This window comes from Vitis riparia, chromosome 6, assembly GCF_004353265.1.
Source record: "Vitis riparia cultivar Riparia Gloire de Montpellier isolate 1030 chromosome 6, EGFV_Vit.rip_1.0, whole genome shotgun sequence".
Taxonomy (NCBI): Eukaryota; Viridiplantae; Streptophyta; class Magnoliopsida; order Vitales; family Vitaceae; genus Vitis; species Vitis riparia.
The window spans coordinates 21,818,425-21,841,805 of record NC_048436.1 but is presented as its reverse complement, the minus strand read 5'-3'; the positions used below and the strand labels follow the sequence as shown (position 1 = coordinate 21,841,805).

Here is a 23,381-nt window from a genome sequence, read left to right as displayed (position 1 = left end):
TGTGGGCATTAAGTTGTTGCCAGGGAAAGGCAAATCCTAGAAAAAATTTCAGAGAATTCCCCTCTAGTACAAGGATGAATTCCATAATGCTGCAAAAAAAAAGGGAAAATGGTTCCCTTCTAGTAATGGACACATGATATTTTCCATGGAAACAAACAGCACTTTAGAGAAAGCTAAACCATTCTGCTACATTCAAGGCACAAAGCATACATTATCCATGAAAAAATGCCAAGTACACTAAAAGATAAGGTCATGCAAGGATGGTTGGTAAGATATGAGGAAGAAGAGGAGAAGCAACACAACTGCAAGACCCCATGGTGAGGCGCCAGCTCGATGAATGGCGTTGGGCTCAGACCCCGGCATGGGAAAGTTGAGTCGATTAGCTGGTGGCACGGTGGACAGCCAGTGAACTGCAAGGACTAGGAGCACAGGGGAGATCATTAGCAGACGGTGCAAGAGGTCAGCTGCAGTGACCACAACTGCATCATAAATCACATATGCCAGGAACCCGCATACTAGTATTGTCATGCCAACCATGATCAGCCATTGCTCGGAGAAATTGGAAATTAAAAAGCTTGATCTGGGGCCTGCAGCCATGTGAGAGAGAGGGGGGGAGAGGGAGAGGGAGAGGCAGTGAGGTAAAGCAAGGGCCACAAGAGATAGTGTTAGTAGAGGGGCAGTGCAGTGAGTGATATGGGGGAGATTCATAAATGGCTTGCATGTCCTTTTTTGTTGTTTTTTCTGCTGGACTTACACTACTTTGTTGTGTTATGGCACATTATTTGAGTTCGTATAATGTGTTTTCTTGTTGAAATTCAGGAAACCAGCACGGTTCTTTTAAGTCTCTAAGTTGAAACCTAACCCTCCCATGCCAAACCATGAGACAAAGGACTTTTAACTCTTCTGCAATTCGTGACTCCACAAGTGTCTTAAATCATGCCATTTCACAAAATGGAAGTGCTAATGCCAGGTATTGCCAAAAAAAAATGAATAATTTTGATACTAAAGTATCCTTACTTTATGTCAAATGACAACTCTAATATGACTTCTCGCATAATGATCAGTGTGGTCACAACTATGCCCTGGGATAATGTACCTAGAAGGTTTTCCTGCCCTCCATGGAGGGGTGACCTAAAACATCTAGATTTGAGGCTGAGTCATATGTCTAGGTTTCAGAGTATTAGATCAATAGCTATAGAGAAAAGAATTAGTTTATAGTGACTTACAGCGAGGCACATTGCTGAAATGTTGGGGCAGCCAGGAACAGACATGGCTTGGATTTTACCATTTGATTTTTGGGAAAAAAGTGGGCTTCATGTACTGCTCCATGCCTGAATTCTTGAAATGTCATTCAGTAAATGTAGCAACAACATCAAATTTATACATATAACAACAATAACACAACACAACAACAAAGCCTTAAATCCTAATTATTAGAAGTCAGCAACTCAACTGTATGTGGCAAGAGAGTGTTTAATCTTCCACCAGCCCATGTAAACATTGTTGCAACTCTTACTATAGATGCTCATTTACTGATGTAAAAGATTTTGGGAAAATTGCTCCGAGGACAGTGGAATGTACCACCACTTAGGTCATATTCAAATTCAAGTTGGCAATTCTAATATGACCTTGAACCTTTTCTGGGAACCCCAAAAGATCCCTTGACTTGAAAATTTTCCCTTTCCAATGTAAAGACCAAAATATATTTCAGTAACCTGAAGCCAGATACAAGTAATTACTAATGGAAAACATACTCTTCACCATGGAGGTTCGGTATTCCAATTCCATGAATAACCACCAACAATACATTGCAATCATATATGTTTGGATCTCTTGCAATAGGTTTTTGTCCCTGCATAACTCGGGAAATTGTGAGGAAGGAATGGTTCTTCAGCACTCAGATTGAAAAATTAGCTTAGAGCCTCTTCAATGGTGTCTTCTGTATGACTGCCACTCACTTCCACCCGACTCCATCCAGGAACCTTCTTCAAACCCTTCTCTTTCATGGATACTCTCAAGTCAGCTGCTTCATTCCAACAGCCAGACAGAGAAGATACACCAGAAGCAAGCACATAGTTCGCTCCAAGATCAGGCTCAATTTCAAGCAGAAGTCTTCTCAAATTTTCATCAAAACCAAAAACACGACCATCATTTCTACAGGCACCAATGAAGCTCCTTAATATAACAGAGTTAGGCTCCATTGGCATGTTCTTGATAATTTCGTAAGCCTCTTCAATCATCCCAGCTCGTGCAAACATATCCACCATGCATCCATAGTGCTCCATTGTTGGCCTGATATTATAAATTTTCACCATTTGACTGAAAAACGTTTGGCCCTCATCAACAAGACCCAAGTGACTACAAGCTGATAAAATCCCAGAAAATGACATACTGTCTGGTTGTAGGCCAGTTTGTTCCATTTGGGTGAACAAAGAAATAGCATCTTCACCATGGCCGTGATCTGCAAGGCCAGATATCATGATAGTCCAAGACTGCAAGTTCTTCTCAGTCAAGGAATTAAAAACTTTCAAAGCTTTTTCTATGTGCCCACACTTAGAATACATCTCAAGGATTGCTGTTCCTAAAGCAACATCCAATCCTATGCAATTGACAATAATGTATGAATGAATGGACTCCCCCACACCAATATTTAGCAAACGAGTACAGGCAGAAAGCAAGCTTACCAGAGTGACAGAATTAGGTTTTTCATTTGCTAACATCATATGTCGGAATACCATTAAGGCATCTGCTGGACAATTGCTGCAGACATAAAAAGAACCAGGGTTAAAGAAAACGCCAACATGAAAAATTTACAAGAAAGAATAAGTAGCCACGCCCTATTTACAAAGAGATGTCAACAATTCCTAGATGGAATCATCACAAAAAATCCCCCCATAGAATCAAGATGAACTCTCACTTAGAAGCCATGTAAGAATACTTCCTAAGCTTCAAGGTATCAACTTTACAACCACCCGACCCATGCATAAAAATCTGTATATAGTTATAAATGTAAGTTTCCAAAGTCATAATTGCTCACGCAAATCAACCAATTTTATGATCAAAACCTCCTTACTCATAAACTATCTTCAGGGATATGCTCACACATTCAAGAAAGATGCAATCATATGAGAATCTCATGCATTGTAAGGAAAAATCAAGAATATATTCAACAAAAAAAAAAGTCAACAAACAATTGTTGAAGTAGTTCAGAAATTTCCTAAAAATTTACAAATAACGGCTAAACCATTATATAATTCATGAATTATTAAGTTATATGCGATATTCTTATAGAAAATGACTAAGAATCAAGCTGTAAACTTTCATCATACAAGTTGGATAACAATTGAAGCATACCATGCAACATATCCAGCAATCATAGAACTCCAAGAAACCACATCTCTCACAGTCATTTCATCGAACACCCGTCTAGCAAGCCCAACTGCATTGAGATTTGCATACATCCTCAAAAGGGTGTTCCCAACATACCTATCTGAATCAAAACCCGCCTTCACAATTATAGAATGCATCGCCCCGCCTGCACCCACCACCAAACTACGCCCACAGGCCTTAACAACAAAAGGGTATGTGAAATTATCGGGTTTAAGCCCAACCCTTTGCATTTGGGAGAAAAGCTTCACTGCTTCAATTGGAACTGAACTCTTAGTGTATGCTCTGATGATTGAGTTCCAAACAAAAATTGGTGCCCTAATGGGCAATCTATTAAACACCAATCTGGCGAATTCGATGGAAACCGACGAAATGGAAAATATGAACTGAGAAATGAGATCTGGGTTGTGATCTATAGCGGTTTTGAGGATGAGAGAATGGAGCTGGAGAAGGTGGGTGGTGGTTTTTGACCGTTGGAGGAGGATTTGAATTTGGCGGGACATCATCACATTGCTGTTTAGTTTAATATAGTGTGGCCATAACCCATTAACGAGAGTTTCCATACAAATAAATATGCAATAGAGTAGTTCTACTTGTAGCAAATGCCTAGGGTTTGTGTCCCATGGGAGCTCTAATTCAAGGTTTTGATCTATTACCTTTCAAAAACTGAAACTAATCCTAGCATATCACATATATAATTTGATCATATTCTTTATTCTTCCCTGATTTAAGTTCATCTATTTATACCATCATTTCATATATTTATCTTTTCCTCTTATAACATTATCACATATTTTCAACACTCGATATTAAAAGTTCAATAAATATCAAATCCATATCGTGAATTTTTTTTCTATCCAATGAAAACTTAGTAATATTCATACATATAAAAACAAAAAAAAAAATCTCAAATCAAGTCTTAATAACAAAAGATATATAGATTTATTTTAATAGGAAATAATTATACAAATTTGTTTTCAAACTTTTATCATTGCACAATTTTTCAAAAAGATTATAAAAGTTTCTTGAAGGGTCCTCTTTGCTCACTAAATTTACCTTTTTTTTTTCTTTTGTTTTTTTGGGGTTTAATATATATAAAGCTTCGATTGAAATTACTTGCTCAAAGAGTGCGAGGGGTGAACGGAGAGAGAAAAAGAGAGATAAATGAAGGGCAACAATGGCGGTGAGAGCCAAGCAAACAGAGAGCAGCAGAAGAAGAAACCCCCCTTCACGCCAGCTAAAGATGACACCAAGCCCCTCCTCCAAGACCCTGTATACTCCCTCCTACTTGTTCTTTGTTTTTCTTTTCTTTTTTCTTTGTTTTGAATGGATTTTTTTTTGGATAAAGAGACTAGACCCAATTGAGAAATCTCTCTCTAATACTTGTTGTTTTGGGATTTTGTAGATTTTGAGATCAGACCCAATTGAGACTGAGGAAGCTGTGCTTCGATTGCCTTCGTTTCCAGTTCCCCCACCAAAACCCACATCCCAATGAGTTTGAATGCTCCTTCTTCTTCATTAAATTTGGTTTTTTTTTTTTTTTCCTGGAACAATGAATTTCATTACTACTATTTTCCCATTTTATGAGGAGTTATTTTTTATCTTCTTTTTTTCGATGCCAAGTTGTGAATTTTTATTTAGATGACTGTGCTCCAGATTCTTCTAGATTGGCGAGAGAGTTTGGTTTTGAATTACCATTGTCTATAAGCTCTAGGCTTAAGGGTTTTGACTCTGAATCACGCTTGCCAACAACAGCTCTTGGATTGATGCTGATTAGCTGTAGATGGGGGCTTAAATGAGAAAACAATGTTCTTGAATCCAATTAGGGTTCATAACCAGTCTCAGGGTTTTACATAGAATGTGCCCAATTTCCCTTTCAATTCGTTCAATGTGCCTGGTTTATTGTTTGATTTGGTTTTCCCTTTTCCATGTCCTTTGCCGGCTAGTTTTTGAAGGGTTCATGTTGTTTGGGCATTCGGATTTTATGTTTCATTTGTTTGCTTGTTTAAGTTATGTTGCAGCTGCAATTTTGGCTGTTTTTAGGTTACAGATTCTCACGAACAGGGTATTAACAGACAATAGTATAATCTACTGAAATTCAGACCTTCCATTCTTAATTCCAATTAGTTGAAAGGAAAACAAAATTGAAATGCTGATTGTCAGTGTGTGAACGGCTTGTGATCTTTGTTATCCTCTCTTCTTTGGAGAGTGATGGGTGTTGCAGCCTTCTCTGAAGGAGACATTTTCTGGTTGAGATGATAACTTTATTAGCAAGGACAATAATTAGGTATGTGGGGTAGCTTCTCTAAGAAGCGGGAAATTGTAGGCTTTCAAAGAATCACAGGGGGGCCTCCTTTCACTTTGTTGCAGGGTCCTCTAAGAGTTGTAAATTTGTCTGCCATAGATTTCATACATAGTTTGAGTCAGTGTCATGATCTATTTCATGCAACTTGTAGTTCCTTCTTTTGAAGCTTCAATGCTCCTTGTACAGTTCCTGCAATGTCCTTTTTTGCTAGCTGCCTTTGATGCAATGTTAATTAGTTCTCTAATAAGGAAATTATCGTGTCATTTAAGCAAAGCCACAGCTACTCTAAGATATGAATAATTGTTGGTTCCTTTTGCTTGGTTAGTTTTATCGGATTTGAATAGTTCACTGGGTTTAAAAACTTGGGTTATGTTTATATCTGCTTACCCTTTTAGTTATAGTAATCAAGTTATTGATGGCATTTAAGTTAGATTTATATTTGCTTCGTTAGGAGCACACTTACTTAGATCATGATCCTGTTTCAACATCATTAGCTTGTGCTTGTTTTTTAATTCTCGATTTATATATCATATTCCTCAATAACACATTTCCCATGTTGTGGACTGACCACAACATTGTTTCTATCATATTCCTTAGGCAGCTGATCTTCTACAATTCTTTGTTAAAGTCATGAAACCTTATGCTCAAAGAACAAAGAAATAAACATTGAATGTGGTTGGATATAGCTTTGGTTGGCTGTCGATGATGAAGTATTTGTGGGAGCATTGGTGTCTAATTAGCCAATCATGTGTAATGGTAATGGAATGCCCAAAACTGAGAACATGGACTACTAATAAAATTCAATTTTGTGAGGATGAGTTCAAATCCTTTTCTAGAAAGGCAAAGTTAATTACACAAAATTTGCAAGGACTGGGTCTTCAGTTTACTAAGCAATGTCAAAATTTGTTGTATTCTTTTGAATGCATGATTGAGGAATCAAGTTGATTCTTATCCTAGGGAATTGCAAAACTAGATCAAAGAAACCTTGGAGTGCTATCAGGTTGATATCACTCAATCTACAAAGAATAAGCACAAATTCGTGAAATTTTATGTTATGTTCTTAGGCAACGATTTAATGCATGAAAATGTTCATCTATCTACAATAGGGTATATTAGGGTCGTATTAGGTCCCAACTTTAATTAAATACCATTTTACTACCCCTATAATAGTTGTGTCTCAAAAAATAAAAGACTTAGGAAAACATGATGTGTGAACCATGTGTAACATGAACATTGGAAATTAGTAAATTACAACGAGGTTGTGTATGTAATAAGACTCACAATCAAATTTGCTTTTGGAGATTGGATTTAAAATAATGATAACTATTTAGTTTCCTCTATGTTGGTTTCTCATTCTACTGGGTGAAAGGACGGAATTAGGCATGTAAACAGGCCTGGTTGTGCCAAGTCTAGCCCAAACCTCTTGGTGTGTGTTCAAGCCAAGCTTAGGTCATCCTTAATAGGCCGAAGCCAAGTTCAATGATCTAGGAATTTAATTATTAACCCAAGCCATGCTATTTAATAAATACAATTACGATTACTACTAGAAACAATACAAAGCTTGGCTTGATGGTTAGGTATATCATATCATGTCCTACCCTTACCAACGGTTCATATCCTAATCATGTGAGTGTCAGATGCCATAAGTCTCCATGGAACTAAAATGATGTCAATATCTATGAGGGATAATCATTTAGTAGCACATGCCATAAAATGAGGAATACACATGAGGAGATGAGGAGTTATTACAAATAGTATTAGATCGGAGAATAATGAGTATACACAAGGGAAGAGTCATTACAATGACAGGTAACCAATCATCAAGTAAATAATGAGTATGCATGAGGGAGGAGTCATTACAAATGGTGTATGAGTGTGACATGCCATAAAACGAATAGAAATGGTAGGAGTTATTACAAATGGTATTAGAGAACCCGTTAGGTAACTAATGGCATTACAAATGGTTGCATGCCATAAAATAAGGGGAGGAGCCATTACGAAGAGAAATAAACACTACATTTGTATCAAAGAACATGAGGTTACATTTGAAGTATCTTTATCTTACAAAAAAAAGTTCCTTGCCTCAATCCTTGTAAAAGTGAAAGGAGATGTTATATTTGAATTCATGCTTTTGTATTGATGAAAAGGATTGCTATTTGGTTGCAACATTGGGAATATTTCATTTTTTATAAATAAATAAATAAAAAAGACAAACGTCTATTTATATAAATTTAAAAAATATAATTGAAGGATGAGGGATCGATCCTAAAATTTACGAACTCTTATCAAAGAAAGAGAAACCTTCTCCAAGATATTAGCAAGTTCATATTCACTCAATTACTAATTACGAGTTCATTTGAACCCTATCAAAATGGACTCAAAGCAATATTCTCCCTTAGGGCTGTAAGTAAAATCGAAAAATCTATACAAACCAACCAAAATTGATTATATCAGTTCGGTATAAATATTTGTTCAGTTTGAGAATTTTGAAAATCAACTTTATTGGTTCGATTTTTTATTTCCTTGTCTCCAAATCTAGAAAAATCAAACCAAACTAGTGTTATATAATTACATAATGTTTGATGAGTTTTTTAATATTTCAAATATAAATTGATTTTAAATAGTTTTAAAAGTAAATTAGACTTAAAGCCTAAAATTAACTTACATCAAACCATTATCTAAATTGAACTAAACCAACCTAATCAAGTTTGGTGTGATTCAATTGTTCCCTCACTAAATGGTCGATTCAATTTTGCAAATTACACCCATATCCTTTTCTTTAATATCTTAACTCTTTGATCTTCATACTGCTTCCATTGAGAGTGTTCTTGAAAGCTTTAGTAGCAGAGGCCCCAAAGGAGAAATAAAAATATATAAGCTGTCATATCTTCTATTAAATCTTGTTTTGAAAAATTCTTCTATTTCTTTCTTACCACATTATCCAAATTAGCCAAAGACAAATGATTTAAGATCAACTTTGCCATTAATAGTGCTTCCCTAACCTCAAAAGGAAATGAATATCATATCACTTATTCTTCTAAGAGGAAAAACCCATGCGAGCCTAACTAACCCGATTAGTCTAAGCCAAGGCCCCGAAGTCATCAAACAATGTTAAAAAAATGATCAATCCATTATCAACTACCAAAGAATGCCATTTGTGTCAATTTTATCTGTCATTAAAAACAAGAATGATTTGAAAACAGCTTTCCAGACCAAAACTCGGTGATACAAGAAGCTTTGAAGATACATTTATATCAATATTCCTTCTAAATCTTAGAAAAGAAAAAGGTGAGGACACCCTAATCTCCGTAGCAGGAATTGAATGCAGCTTATATTCCTTATCTCATGGAAATTCAAACCTTCTGAAGACACAAGTGGTATTTATGCTCAATTAGGACTGTCTCCAATCTACAATTTACGAAGTTGCCTTCAAATCTTGAATTAAACTCTATCCATATGTCAAACATGATCAATCCCAAAAGTTTTAACCTCAACAGCCCTAGCCAGTAGAACAGCTAGCTGTAGGTTCTTATAGGATATTTGGTACCCTAAACATAAGAACTTGAATTAGATTCAACATCTTTCAGAATTTAGACCAACTTAAGAGCCAGTACTTGATTGATTTCAGAAATAGAAAGTGCCTCTACTGTTACACATCCAAATTCTGGCCTTTGCTTGTTTCTTCATGCAAATGAAACAGCATGATAAAGAATGAATTAACACGGACACAGGGAACAACACCTATCTCAAATACTTGCTACATAACCAAACAAAATTTCATTTCGCTTGGCCAACACCTAGGTAGCTCCCTCAACCATTAAATTCCTCAGCCAGCATATAATCAAGCAACAGTCTCCAATTTTGTGTCATCCCTCAACCATTAAATTCATCAGCCAGCATAATTAAGCATAAGCCTCTGATTTTGTGTCATCGTGGCGCTCCACCAAAAGAGGCATCCCTATTAAATGAATAAAAGTTAAGTAGGAAATGTTAATACTCGGAAAAAATAGAATGTTTCATAGGATATGGATTTTACATTCTATAATAAAAAGCACAGAAAAATTAAATTGAATTTACCTCACACTTCTTCAATGTCAAGATCTAAGCATCCTCTTCTGTAGATAATGAAGAATTCCGCTCCATGTTAGGGAATTTTGGGGGCAAAATAAACATAGGTCCATCACTGACTGAACCTTGAGCTGCCAAACCCAAGGCATACCCCAATGCTCTAGCAACTGGGACGGCAACAGCATTCCCAACTTGAATATACCTAGAATAAAATTTTAACAAGACCTAGATGAGCTTGCTGATAGCTTTAGAGTAATGTATTTGACAGAAAGAAACCAAAAAAAAAATGCATCAGGGTTTTAGTATTAGCCTTGTAGAAGAGAAGTGAAACCTATAAATCAAACCTTGATTGCAAAAACCGAGTAATTTTTCATATATCAAACAAAGAATTTGATCAAGGAAAATTGGACTACTAAGAAGAATGTGACTTTATGGTAATGCACAAACATCTAAGATTTCACAAGGTCGGCACAGCTAGAAGCAGAAAGAAAGTTAACTGCCCGAAATGAGCCTATAACTCTTGAGGATTCAAGCTGACATCAAACCTAAAAATAATATCAAACTAAGAAAAGATGCAGAAGAAAGTTGGGAGACAGAATGATCTTATACAATTATATTTTCTAAAGAATAAGCATGTATAGAAAAATGGATTAAATAGAGATGGTAACCCAACATTATCAACCTAAAATCATGGGTTTATATTTACCACGACACTATCAATAACAGGCAAAAGTTGTTGGATGCTCAGGGTGGTCTAGAAGCAATTTGCCAAGCAGAAGCTAACGAGATGTATGTAAACTTCAAAACCACAATAACAACAGCAATGAAGTCCCATGAAAACTGGACAATATAACAAAATCATAAACCATAAAATTAATCATTTGTCATTTCCTACAGGTTTTTATTTCACTGCTCTTTCTTTCTTCTAAAATCCAATTCTATTTTATAGCTTCGTCTTCAATACTACCATCACCTAGGATTAGAAATTTGCTTTGTACGACTTTCTTTGTGCTTTCTCAATGTGGGAATAACTATTTCAGCTGTTGAAAATATAAAGGAAGACGGGGCATCCAATGGGGCTTAACCAAGTTCCCAAGCTTAAGAAGACATCCCACCACCACTAGAGAAAGGCAAGGCTCAAAGCATAAGCATTAATAAGTCTTTAAAAACATTGATCAAAGGATCATGACCTGATCATATACACACCGAAATTATCGATCACACATAGTAAACTAAAAAATATTACTTCAAATGAATTTAAACTGCCCTAAGATTCCCAGCTTACAGCAGTGCTGAGTTATAAGTCAATGGAATAGAACGGAAGATCCTGCCCTAGTCATCTACTATCCTTACACGGACATGAAATGGAAGAACTAGCATAATAATCAAAAATTGAAGTTGGCAGCAGGAAAATGAAATGTGTTATAAATTGATAAATATCATTTACAAGTTAGAAACATCAACTGTTCTGAACAAATTCATTAAATATCCTTGGTGATGAAAGTTTAGTTAGGAGGCATAACACTCTAAGAAATAGCTACATAAAAATATTAGAATAAAAACTGGTAGTTTTTCCTTGAATAATGAATTATGAAATATGATACATTGAAATAGGTACCTTTCCTTAACTGGACCTCGAAGTTGGTAATAATCCGGGAAACCTTGCAGCCTAGCATTTTCACGAATGGATAACACCCTATCTTGCTCAGGGTGCAAAATTACCTGCAAATAAGTATTAACATATACACATATTTATCGAGCTACATCTTCATATGCTTAAACGATATAAATCAAGGAAAATTGTAACCTGATTATGGGGCTCCGCTCTAGTAACTACAGTTGGCACAGTCTCATCCCACCACAAACGGCCAAAAGGTCTATACACACAAATTGACAGCAGGGTGAATATGTAAACTAATTAGTAAATAAACCAAAAACAAGAACCTCTTACTTTGATGAACTCCCACCAACAAAAGACATTGCATAGTCAGGAACCTACAATTACAAGCAATACAATAAGCAGCTGCCAGAGTGGATAAAATGGGTTCAGAAAAAATAATTTTACCAATCAGTGTATTACCAGAGGTTTCCCAGAAGGCAAATATACCCTCTCAACATTTGGGTCCCATTCTACTTTGTTATCAGCACCTACAAGAACACCTGGTAAATCTCTGAAGTTTGCGCCCTATAACCAGAAGAAATGAAAAAAACAGAAGATTAGGAAAAACAAAGAAAAAAAAAACCAAACATGCATACTATAACCATGAAAAGTAATATATAGAAAGAACCTTGGTCTTCGGGATTTGGCAAACTCTTTGATAGTCATCTGCATTTAGTTCAAGAGGGCGATGGTCATAAAGCTTGTGCCCCGAAGGATTGGATTTTGATGGTGATGTATCCAACATTTCTAAAAAAGAAACAAGATATCATCATAGGTTAGAAGACAGCAGTCACAAAATATTCTCTCCAATGTGTCACTAATCTAACAAAATTATAATGAGAAATTGCATTAATCAATGTTTTAAAAGGTTAAAGGCAATCATTTTGCATTAATCAAGTGCAGCTGAAAAAGGTGCAAATCTCAAGTTAAACTATAACAATTATAACAATAAATAAATAAGTAAAAAAGTTACTGAATATGCTAATCTAATCACATGAAAATTAATTAGTCAACCATCCAATTTGTAATACGCAGATAAATCGTTTTCAATGTTTATAGTGTCTAATTTACTTCCTCTTTCTCTCTTTTAAACTTCAACTTTTCTCATTGCTTTATCAAATAACTTTTAATACATTTATCACAATTATCAGGAGCATCCTCTAAGGAATCATAATCATATCTAAGTGTTATATTAGTCTTCAATCATTGCTATAATAAAATACCAAAAAAATAACAATCTTATTGTTCATTATAAGAAATGTAGAATACAAAATAATTAACCAAATCATGGCCACACCCTGATGTGATTGCCTTACCAAGCTGTTTGTTTGCACTAATTGAGAAACTTTTTTTTTTTTTTTCATTTTTTATATTTTGTTCCACATAGAGTGAAACATCAACAGGGTCCTTCTAAATAATATAGGGCAATCATATGGGACTCTTCCTTGGAAAAAACAAACAAATAATTGTAGCTAAAAATATTTTGCCTCTTAATATTAATATATCAAAGGCACATAAATTTTCTTTTAGGTTTCCGAGTAATTGACAATCAAACAATGAAACATAGCCTTTTTCCCTCTTTGTACTTTTATTTTAGAAATTTTTTGCAATGTATTGATATTTCTTATCATAATATTAGAGCTTTAGTTTAAGTCAATTTAATATATTTTGTTAATCCACAATTACTTAATAGCTTAATCTTTTCAATCAAATTAGTAGAGCATAATATGATGTCAAAGTAGAGATCATAAATTTAAACCTCATTGTATACTTATTTCGTCTATCTTAATGAGCCCACTCTTTAATCAAGAGTTAACCATCTCATCTAAAAATCAATTAGTGTTTAATGAGGGTAAGCCAAACTTTTTATGACATTTGACATTACACCTCATAGGCCTATTTTAAGAGTCATCATTTGGGTGATTCATCCCGAACTTAAGAGTAACATTGTTGCACCCCTAACACCCACATATAAGCTAAAACAAAAATGGTCCTAACAAGAATTATGGCAACTCATCACATATCAACTTGGCATCCATTGTTGATCTACTATTACATAATAGTTCAAACTTTTAGTTAAGATTGGTAGCTTAACATTAAGAAATGTCATATCAGCCTTATTATGTTCTCACCTAGACATTTTCCTTCAAACTTTTGATGATTGGCAACTGAATTATGTCAAATCAGATATGGAAAACACAACTTTTGCACATATGCCATTTTATTTAGCATTAAAAAAATAGAAAAGAAATCATACAAAATATAAAGGAATAAACAATCCATTATTTTTAGTATAATTTCTCCAAAAAGTAAAAAACTCACCATTCTTTCTTAATCTTATGAAACGTTGGAACTCTGTCTGGGGAGCTTTCCCATATGGCATTTCATCTCGTGCCTCATCATTTGTCACCTAAAATGAAAAAGATACAATTAAACTTGGAAAGTCAAATCAAACCTTTACAAGACACTAGTAGGTGGAGTTTACATACGGGAGGAAGGTCAGAAATTGCATCTGCAAGCAAAAGTTTCGTTTCTAGTTCATCAAACTTGTGGCCTTCATCATATGCAACAGTATTCATCTGCATGATTACAAATTATTTTAGAATTGCATTACATTTATCAATGTGATTCTTCGAATAAACTTTGCCTTCAAGTCTTGAACTACAAATACCCTTAAATACATCAATATAAAACATGTCAGGCAATTAGAAAATGCATTTTGAGAAACTAATTATTAGTTTTAACCATATAGTGATATTATCAAAAGAATTAAAAAAAAAATTAAATACACTTTAAAAAATAAAGTACAAACCCCTACCTCAAACTCAAGAGGAATAACACCTCTAATAATAACATCATGCGTAGGTAATGGATATTGAGGCAAAACCTGCATAGGGAGTTTAAAAAAACCAATCAATATGTAATTATACCTACCAAATATTATTACTCTGCTATAGTAAATATTCACCTCCTCAAAACGTGCACCCCACATGAAAACACGCATACGAAATTGGGGCAGACCATAAGCACCAGCTGCCATCATTCCCATTCGTGTTTGGTAATTCATTCCAATAAGACGGCCTAAAGCATATCGTCCAAGATAACCACCAGCAAACTTTACAATGTCCACAACATTTTCCATTAAAACAAATCTTGGTTTAAGATAATTTACAACATCCATGAAAACAACAAGTTGTTTGTTTTTTGGATCTTCTAAGGGATTTTCTTTATTTCTAAAACGATTGAAGCCACTTATGCCTTGACATGGAGGACCTCCACAGATAACATCAACATCACCCTAAATGATAAACAAGATAAAAATGCATATTAAGAATCATAGTAAAAAAGCATCGTAGGATGGACTAAGTAGATACCAAAAGTAGCAACAAACTCACAGCCAAAGGAAGGATCTTTGATTTATACCCTTCTGTAACAAAATCCTTTATGCTCTCACAGCAATTACTAACAAAGAAACATTCATAGGAGGAAATATGAAAGCATTATAAGCAAGTTATATGTAAATGGTTGCAAATGTAAAATTAAAAAATTTGAACTCAATTGCATACCCCAAACCCTCAAAAGGCTCCCAGGAATCTGCACTGGGACCATAACCTTTCCAACGAACCTAAAAGAACAAAAATAAACCCAAAAAAAAAAAAAAAACAGACACGCACAATTAGACGTATATAAATAACTTCATAGAAAAAAGAAAATACGAAAACAAAATGAGGATAATAATCAAAAGATAAATATTAAAGTATACACGAGTCAACTTTTTTACATTTTTTCTCCACAATCTAGCTCATGTTAAGCATGAAAGCAAACATAATCTGAATAACAGGTCAATCATTAGAAAAAATATAGATACTTCAACTCATAAGCTGTTATAATATTATTTACCTCTATACATATTCACAAATTAATAAATGCAAAGTTGAATGTTTTAAAGGTTTGACAAACACTATTGTCAAAATTATAAAAATTATAGGACAAAAACCTTTTTAGCATGCAATTAAGAACCAAATTAAATTTATTTACATGTCTATCTATACATTCATCTATTATATATATAGATAGATAGATAGATATATTGGAAGCCAAGGAAAATATTTTAAAACTCATATATTAAAAAACTTAAGAAATGTTTCAAAATTTAGACATTTTATTTTCAAATCCTCTTTCAAAGCTCTTTTCTAACAATTTCTATAGAACTCCACAAAGATGAATGATTTCATCTTTAATATAACTGTTATAGCAACTTCAATTCTTTCCAAATCTATTGATAAGCTTCAATATAGAATTCAATTCAATGTAAAATCAATTCCTTGATTATTAATCTTAATAATTTTCTAAACCATACCTCCTATCATTAGAAGGCCTCAAGTGTCACTTTCGTAATAAGGATCCACATACACTTTTTCAAGGGAATGCTTTCCATACATGTGATTTTTCATTTTAAACGCATCTGTATTTGACAATTTATAATTGTGTTGAATGTATTAATGTATCCAATCTCTCAAATATGGTTATTTAGAATTCACAATATAAAATTTTAAAATAAGTTCTACATGCACAATTTACAAAGCAAGAAAACTAAAATGCATAGTCGCATTGCCAATACCTAATAGAAACATAACAGGCAAAAATACAAGCATAACATAATCAGCATCTTTTCAATTTTCAACAGCATACACAATTATTCAGCAGTAGAAAAAGTAAATGCAAAAGCATGCATAATCAGCATCTTTTCAACTTTCAACAGCATACACAATTCTTCAGCAGTAGAAAAATAAATTTAATAAAACTTAATACTTTCTGACATAACAAGAAATTTACACTATTTTCATGTTAGTTTCAAAATTCAAATACCTTAAAATGTAATTCACGATCACCCTTGTCTTTTGGGTCACCATAACAAATTCCAATTATCTTTTGAACTTCAAACACTTCAAAGTCATCTTCATCCTCACTATTGTCATTGTCATCATCATCATTTTCTTCATCAGATTTTGCATCAATGGGATCCAGATCATGTGCATTTGGATCCTTATTTCCAATCAATGAAAAACGAACACAGAGCTTTTCCCACTCTCTTAACAAGGCTAAAAAATCTTCAGCAGATTCATTTCTCACCTAGTTGACAAAGTGATTTAGTTCAAAATTTGTTAACATGCATGTAATCACATAATAAGATCGCAAAAAAACAACTGAGTGTTACATGTGTACCTGGGTCTCTGGGTGGTTCAATCTAACACTTTCACACGCATAAGCATTGATATCGATAGCCCATCTCTACATAAACAAAGGAAAGAACATCAACAAAACAAACCCAAAAAAGAAAATAAAACCCATGACACATGTGAAATTTAATAAACAACTCCATATATCCAAATAAGATCAATATCACCAATTAAGAACAACAGGGCAAAATATAACATACTGTAACAAGATTTACTCCAGACATTTTAGCACCAAGGCATAAACCAGTAGACATAGCACCACATCCAGAGTACAAATCCAGTAATGTCATCTCTGATAATGAGCGCTCTCGAGCTTGGGAAACTTCTTCTGAATCTGACTTCAACTCACATGTTGATCCATCCATATTAGCTTCACTTGAAATTGTTGAAAGTGTTTCACTATTGACCCTACTATTCTCTGTTAAATAACAGAAATCACATGAATAAAAATTTAAAACAATATCTCTTATTTGAAATTTTAAAGCAAGTAAAATAAACAAGATTCACATATTCCATTACCAAGTTACAGTTGCTTAAAAAGTTAAATACCTGGTGGTAACTTAATGAATGAGGAATAATCCAACAAGTACAACATATCATAGTAATAGTCACAAGAAGAAATTGCCAACTTTCTTGCTTCCAAATCTAACTGCAATAATGACCAAAAATATATCCACTTAATAGAAATAATTTTGTTATATTTATAACTTTGTTATATAAAAATACAAACATGTACTTTGACATTAAAATTAGTAAACATACATTATGGGGAACTCTAGCAATGTTGAGTTTCTGGACAAGACAATCTAAAGGATTATCATCTCTCATCTCTGAAAAGAATACACGCTTATTATCAATAAGATTCGCATGATCTTTTATAACCTGGTAAGATGGAAAAAGAAAATTAATATCATACCAGTGCATTAATACTCCAAATAGTTAGACCAATGAATAGTTAAAAAAAAATTCTAAATTTCCTTACAGTATCCCTTGCTCTGTAAAACCATTGTGCTGTAAAGTATGGTGTCCCATCAAGTGCCACAAACAGTTCCACAATCTTACATATATAGTGATCTGCATTATCACCAGCCTAAATACAACCAGTTAAATCAGCACAATGATCGCATAAATAATCCCTCAATCAACCCTATCAAAAAGGATATATAAAAAGAAATAAAGAGGAAAAAAAAGTGATAGGTAAGTAGATCTCCATAATAGTAGGTTAGCTCACCAGTCAACTTCCAAACATATCATAAAAAGGAATTTTGCACCACAAAGAAGCAAAACATTCCTCAGGCACATACTATTAACATAGCTCAAAGTTATGGTGTCAGTTGCTAACTGGATTGATCCTAGGGCAATTGGTCACCATATCTCAAATACCATACTTTTAAAGGGTACGCTCTCCTTAGTTGTAGCACCTTGTTTGCCAAGGCATTCACCCTATTGAAGAGGTGCACCTTACAACCTTTATCCTTTTAAAACACTTTAATTCTTGAAAATTTTTAATTCTATACCAAAATTTATATAATTTCATTACCTTTTTATTGAATGTTTCTTTTAAGTTTTTAAAATCTTGAATTTTTCATGGATTAGATTAGATTTTGAATCATATTTTATCAAATTAATATGCATCTTTGATTACATTTCACTTCACCCAAGCGCGCACATTGTGCTGCACCTTAGCTCTAGGAAATTTCTGAGCCTTTGGTGTGCCTTGTCCTTTTTAAAATTATTAATGATACACATAATACGATAGTTAAAAGTTCAAAAAATCCAAGATCAACTTGATTCAGAGTACTTTGGTTAGTTTGCTCATTTATTTCATGTTTGTGCTTACTTTACCTAGGATGATCAGATTGAGGTTAAAGCATAATCAAAGGGATTTTTCTATGAGGAAGTGGGGCTCTTGATCAAAAATTGTCTTGTAAGATGGGTGTTTGTTTGCTTAAACAAAAAAAAAAGATTTAAGGGTGAAGTGTCTTTCTTCTCTTAATAAAGCATTTTTGTGCAAATAAAGTTGGAGGTTTGCAAATGAGAGAGGGACATTTTGGAATCAAGTGATAAGGGGAAAATATGGGGAGAAGCAAGGGGGTTGGTGTTCCAAGGAAGTGAGGGATGGGTATGGTGTGGGGTTGTGGGAAGCAATTAGAAAGGAGTGGCATGTTGTAAATAGCAAACTCTCCTTTATGGTGGGCAATGGACAAAGCATGAAATTTTGGAAGGATAGATGGCATGAGGCATCACCTTTTCATGTTGCTTTTCCTACTCTATTTGCTCTAGCTGCTTCCAAGGACACCTAGGTGAAAGATGTTTGGAGTTTCATTGAGAGAAAGGGGAGTTGGGGCTTGCATTTCTCTAAACCCTTCAATGATTGGGAGATGGATGAGGTACATAGGTTTTTATTGGGCCTTAATGGGAAAAGTGTTCACCGGGATGTGGAAGATAGGGTGCTTTGGATGAAGACTAAATGTGGAAAGTTCTTTGTTAAGTCTTTCTACAAAGCCCTAGAATCAAGCCCTTCAATCTTTTTCCCATTGAATGTCATTTGGAAATCCTATGCAACCCAAAGTAAGTTTTTTTGGGTAGGAAGCAACTTAGGATAAAGCTCTTACTTTGGACTAACTTTAGAAAAGAGGATGGTGTTTAGCAAATTGATGCTACCTTTGCCAAATACATGAGGAATCGATGGATCACATCATCCTCCATTGCGCCAAGACAAGGACTCTTTGGGCATTGTTTTTCACTCTTTAGGGTGCAATGGGTGTTGCTAGCCTCAATTAAGGCAACACTCTTGGGTTAGGACGGGTCCTTTGTGGGAAAAAAGAGAAGTTTGGGGAACAAGCCCCTTATGTAATTTTTGGACAATTTGGAAGGCAAGAAACAAAATTACACTTGAAGATGATGTGCTGTCCATCCAAAGATTTAAGAGTTTTTTTGTTTATTTTCTTTGGTCAAAGACGAAATTGTTCGTAAAAAAATGGTCATTTGACTTTAGTTGGTTTCATTGATTGAGTGGGATCTTGATGAGGGTGGCTTTTTTCCTTTTCCGCTTTTGACAGCTATTTTTTGTCCCAATTAGGGAAAGAGGTGCATCTTTTTTGTATATTTTGAGTCATTGTTTCAACATCTCTTTTCAATATAGTTTCTTATCTTTTACTTATCCAAAAAAAAATTCAAAAAATCCTATATAAATTTTAAAAATAATTAAACTTGTTGATGCGACATACTCCTTTGAGTCTTATAGATACAAATTTGACTCCATACGTATCTAGAGATGACCACCTAAAGTTCTAATGTGGATGCTATCAAAGCAAATATGCATTTAACGCTAGTAAAGTTTATGGAACAGCTATAATATGGTTTCTAATGAATAGAACAAAGTAAGATGTAGTAATTGTTTTTCTTCTATGTATCACGCAATTGATAATTCCAATATAGCAAACCAAATAACTATATAATCTTTAATGTACATATTCTTGAATTAGGTTGTGGTGCATTTAGGTTTTAGCTCATTGTCATTATTTGATTTTATTATTTGGTTTGTTGTATGTAAGATATTTTTTGTGTTTCCCTCTTCTTCTTTATGCATTGTTAGGCACTTCTAATACAAAAGCTTTTACCTAAAACAAACTCTTGTATATAAAAGCAACAACTTAAACACCTTGATAGCAAACTTCTAGTATAATTGAATATAAAATTAGACTATTCAAAAATAGAAACATTCAATCATTTTGCTCTAGGCTACATTGCATTGATTTCAATACAAGTATCAAGTGCAAATATCAGATTCTTGACACGTCCAAATTTTGTAATATAGGGTTTAAGCTAAAAAAAAAATTAATATTGACAATGTGTATAGACACTTGAATACAACATAATAATGAAAGATAAAAAGGAAACATCAATTAGAAATTAGACAAAATCATAAAAGCAAAGATATAATTGAAATCAAACTCAATTATAAGCTCATAGGTTCCAAGCAATCAAATCAAACTCACTATATAAGCCCTTTAACTCATTGTCAATAATCAAATTACTGCTTAATATACCATGGAGCAATTCAATAATTTTCATCATATGAGCATTAACAATCATGTAATAGCATGTTGTATACTTGCAGAAAGAAATATTTAGCACCAAAAGCACATCCAGTAACAACTCACTTTTACATGAGCATCATCATTTAGGTTGACTATGACACGTCCATCAATTTCTGCTTGCCTATAATGACATCGAGCTTTCACTATCTCCTCTGAATCATCCTTACTGTTCCAATTACAGGCATAGTGAGCTCAACAGATCCAATGAAAATACTAGAGGCTTATTGGATCAATGTAGTCACATTCAAGCATTGGCAACCTAAAGCTATTAATAAGTTTCACAGAAGGAATGTGGATGAGGTCATCCTTTTTTGGAGCATACTCTGAGGGAAGGGCTGATTTAGCGAAGAGGATAGAATGCAATTTGGCAGTGAGCAATGAATGGAAACTTTTCTATAAAATCTCATTTTAAGGTTCTAGTATGAGACAGTGAAACCAGTTTTGACACTTACAAAACTTAAGTGTCCAAAATTCAGAAGTAAACATAAGCCAAAACAAAGATCCTTAATAATTAACAAATTAGGAAGAACAAAAGAGCATCACAATTTGGCATAGTAAATGTGAAAGGGAAATACAGCTTATCATTATTGCAATTCATTAATAGCATCTAAGGAGTTGTAGCATTGCTCCCATCCATTCTTGCAACTCAGTTGGTTTTTAGAAGATTTGTGAAAATTTCTTGTATTTTTTTTCTTTTTTATGGATGATATTCTATTCTGTTAGCATTCACATGAAATAAAAGCTCAACCGTGCCATCTCACCCGAATCCTTTGCCATTTGCACAGGAAAAAATAAGTATTAGAAGGCATTGATATTTCAAGACTTTGTGTCTTCAATGCCTAATTTATCCATTGTTCAGGGACTATTGTGTCAGTGGCGGCCTTTAAAGGGTGTCATGGTTTGTGAAGGAAGCTCAAGGAAATAAATTTTTCACAACTTTTTATTCGAATGTTGATTTCTTGGGAAAACGTACGCCAATAATCTGTTGATTTTACTGTCCAAATGAGTGCAACTTGACTTCAGGATGGAGGGAGCAAGTTAGGATTTTCGTCTCATTTAGTTTCTCGTCTGTCTAATTTCTCTATTTGGGACTGTTCTTAAAGGTTCCCCGCAGAACACAGTTCAAGATAAATGCATATAAGAAAATCAATTATGTAAAAATAAATAAATAAATAATAATAATAATAAATAACAAATAAATAAAAAAATCAAGGGATATATCACAAATATTAGCCCAGAAGCAAAATATTCACAGTGAAAGACTCACTCTTTGGAGCTTTTCGATCCAGAAGCCTGCGTATTCTTCTTCTGAAAAAGCAAAACACAAATATCAAAATAATCAAAAGAATACAGAGCCTAAGAGCACAAGAAATCAAGTCCATAATCGGTGTGGAATGCTGAGAAGGTTGAAGAAGATAACATAAAGCACTCTGCTGTGCGTCAACTGACAAAAATGACATTAAAAAAACCCTAAAAACTTACTCTGCCTTTCATTTGCCTATGTTTTCTCGTAAAATTAAACAAAAACGTGGAGCAAAACCAATTCCGGTATACCTTAGGCTCATACCGCTCGGGCCACCGTTGGCGAGCTTCCTCATCCAGAATAACTTCTCCGACCAACCGGCAATCACCTTCCTCCACCTCCTCTTTTTTCATCTTTCTCTTAGACAAAGAACCGTTCACATAGCTAATCTGAGCCTTAACTTTTACCTCTCCATCTCCATTACACACCACATTACCCGATTCCTGCTTCTTCCCCTTCTTCAAAGAACTCACTCTCTCAGAGCTAACCGACTCCTTCGCCGGGAATTTCCCGTCCTCCGGCGTCCCTACATTGGAGACTGAATCTCCGGAGAGATCCCCTCGCTTCCCCTGCTTCGACGAAACCGCAGGCTTAGACCTCAGAGACTCTGCTTCATCCTTTACGTCTCCGTTTCCATTGCACATGACATTTCGAGATTCCTCGGGCATCTTCCCCTTCTTTGAACACGTCCTGGGGGACACTCTCAGCGCCGGCGCTCCGGCTAGATCTGCTCTCCTAGTCTTCCTAGAAGAAGTCCGATGCTCGGAGCTTGGAGACTCCTCGGCCGCAGCCTTGCGCTTGGTCGGCATTCCGATGGCGCCGGCGATATAGCAGTGAGGGTTCCGGCAGAAGAGGTCGAGAAAGAACAAGGAGGGAAAGTGTAGATAGTGAAAGCGAGAAAGATGTAAGAACGTGGGGGATATATAGCAAGTGGAGGGTGAAATTTGAAGAGACCAAATTTGGGCGGGAAGCGGAATTTTGGGGGAGTTATTAAATGGATTTGATAGTGGAGTTGGTTCCGTAGCTATTAACAGTGAAACCTAGGGCTTGTTTGTCTATTATCATGAAATATCAAGAAAAAAAAAAAAGTTGGTTCCGGAGCTTTTTTTCTTTCTTTATTTCTTTCTTTCTTTTGGAGACTCATTGTTTTCGGGTTATAATGAGAGCAAATTAGGTTTTGTTTCACCTATACCAAAATTTGTGACATCCAATGTTCGGACCAGGATTTGGACTAAATGTTTTGAAAAATCAAATTCAACATTTTACCATAATTTACTATATTACCAAACAGGCCTTACCTCTAGAATGAGATATA

At 34.6% G+C, this 23,381-nt stretch overlaps 4 protein-coding genes across 6 annotated transcripts; 1 reads left to right on the top strand and 3 right to left on the bottom strand.

Moving 5' to 3' along the window:
* Nucleotides 1–139: 139 nt before the first annotated feature.
* LOC117916235 lies at nucleotides 140–823 on the bottom strand. The gene has a single exon (XM_034832178.1). The coding sequence runs from the start codon at nucleotides 706–708 to the stop codon at nucleotides 238–240; it is 471 nt and encodes a 156-aa protein (XP_034688069.1). The 5' UTR covers nucleotides 709–823; the 3' UTR covers nucleotides 140–237.
* LOC117916233 (pentatricopeptide repeat-containing protein At2g36730-like) lies at nucleotides 163–4,126 on the bottom strand. 3 transcript variants are annotated; one of them, XR_004651537.1, is made up of 3 exons: nucleotides 3,355–4,126; nucleotides 1,454–2,760; nucleotides 163–1,338 (listed from the first exon to the last, which is right to left on the bottom strand). XR_004651537.1 is itself a non-coding variant. In XM_034832177.1 (2 exons), exons 1-2 carry the CDS (start codon nucleotides 3,948–3,950, stop codon nucleotides 1,911–1,913), a joined length of 1,446 nt encoding a protein of 481 aa, XP_034688068.1. In that variant the 5' UTR covers nucleotides 3,951–4,126; the 3' UTR covers nucleotides 163–1,910. The 3 variants fall into 3 exon arrangements, 1 of the variants encoding a protein (XP_034688068.1); XR_004651536.1 differs by having other exon boundaries at nucleotides 163–1,331; XM_034832177.1 differs by having other exon boundaries at nucleotides 163–2,760.
* Nucleotides 4,127–4,499: 373 nt separating this feature from the next.
* On the top strand, nucleotides 4,500–5,209 carry LOC117916236. The gene is made up of 2 exons (XM_034832179.1): nucleotides 4,500–4,659; nucleotides 4,793–5,209. Exons 1-2 carry the CDS (start codon nucleotides 4,552–4,554, stop codon nucleotides 4,880–4,882), a joined length of 198 nt encoding a protein of 65 aa, XP_034688070.1. The 5' UTR covers nucleotides 4,500–4,551; the 3' UTR covers nucleotides 4,883–5,209.
* A 3,906-nt stretch (nucleotides 5,210–9,115) lies between these two features.
* Nucleotides 9,116–22,957, bottom strand: LOC117916232 (DNA (cytosine-5)-methyltransferase CMT3). Its single transcript, XM_034832176.1, has 22 exons — nucleotides 22,318–22,957; nucleotides 22,031–22,071; nucleotides 20,827–20,929; nucleotides 17,643–17,750; nucleotides 17,423–17,542; nucleotides 17,210–17,309; nucleotides 16,861–17,078; nucleotides 16,647–16,712; nucleotides 16,290–16,553; nucleotides 14,987–15,045; nucleotides 14,816–14,882; nucleotides 14,389–14,718; nucleotides 14,239–14,307; nucleotides 13,910–13,999; nucleotides 13,743–13,830; nucleotides 12,049–12,167; nucleotides 11,841–11,945; nucleotides 11,712–11,755; nucleotides 11,568–11,637; nucleotides 11,379–11,482; nucleotides 9,770–9,962; nucleotides 9,116–9,650 (listed from the first exon to the last, which is right to left on the bottom strand). Exons 1-21 carry the CDS (start codon nucleotides 22,873–22,875, stop codon nucleotides 9,794–9,796), a joined length of 2,892 nt encoding a protein of 963 aa, XP_034688067.1. The 5' UTR covers nucleotides 22,876–22,957; the 3' UTR covers nucleotides 9,116–9,650; nucleotides 9,770–9,793.
* Nucleotides 22,958–23,381: the final 424 nt, after the last annotated feature.

What these genes read in the sequence shown, in the direction of transcription:
- LOC117916235 (XM_034832178.1), bottom strand. Translation starts at nt 708, where the DNA reads ATGAATCTCCCCCATATCACTCACTGCACTGCCCCTCTACTAACACTA.
- LOC117916233 (XM_034832177.1), bottom strand. Translation starts at nt 3,950, where the DNA reads ATGGAAACTCTCGTTAATGGGTTATGGCCACACTATATTAAACTAAAC. An exon ending in ATTGCTGGATATGTTGCATG is followed by an intron (nt 2,761 to 3,354) that starts GTATGCTTCAAT and finishes TTATGTCTGCAG; the next exon opens with CAATTGTCCAGCAGATGCCT.
- LOC117916236 (XM_034832179.1), top strand. Translation starts at nt 4,552, where the DNA reads ATGAAGGGCAACAATGGCGGTGAGAGCCAAGCAAACAGAGAGCAGCAG. An exon ending in AGCCCCTCCTCCAAGACCCT is followed by an intron (nt 4,660 to 4,792) that starts GTATACTCCCTC and finishes GGGATTTTGTAG; the next exon opens with ATTTTGAGATCAGACCCAAT.
- LOC117916232 (XM_034832176.1), bottom strand. Translation starts at nt 22,875, where the DNA reads ATGCCGACCAAGCGCAAGGCTGCGGCCGAGGAGTCTCCAAGCTCCGAG. An exon ending in TTGCTAGAGTTCCCCATAAT is followed by an intron (nt 17,310 to 17,422) that starts GTATGTTTACTA and finishes TCATTATTGCAG; the next exon opens with TTAGATTTGGAAGCAAGAAA. An exon ending in GAGCCTTTTGAGGGTTTGGG is followed by an intron (nt 14,883 to 14,986) that starts GTATGCAATTGA and finishes TTTCTTTGTTAG; the next exon opens with TAATTGCTGTGAGAGCATAA.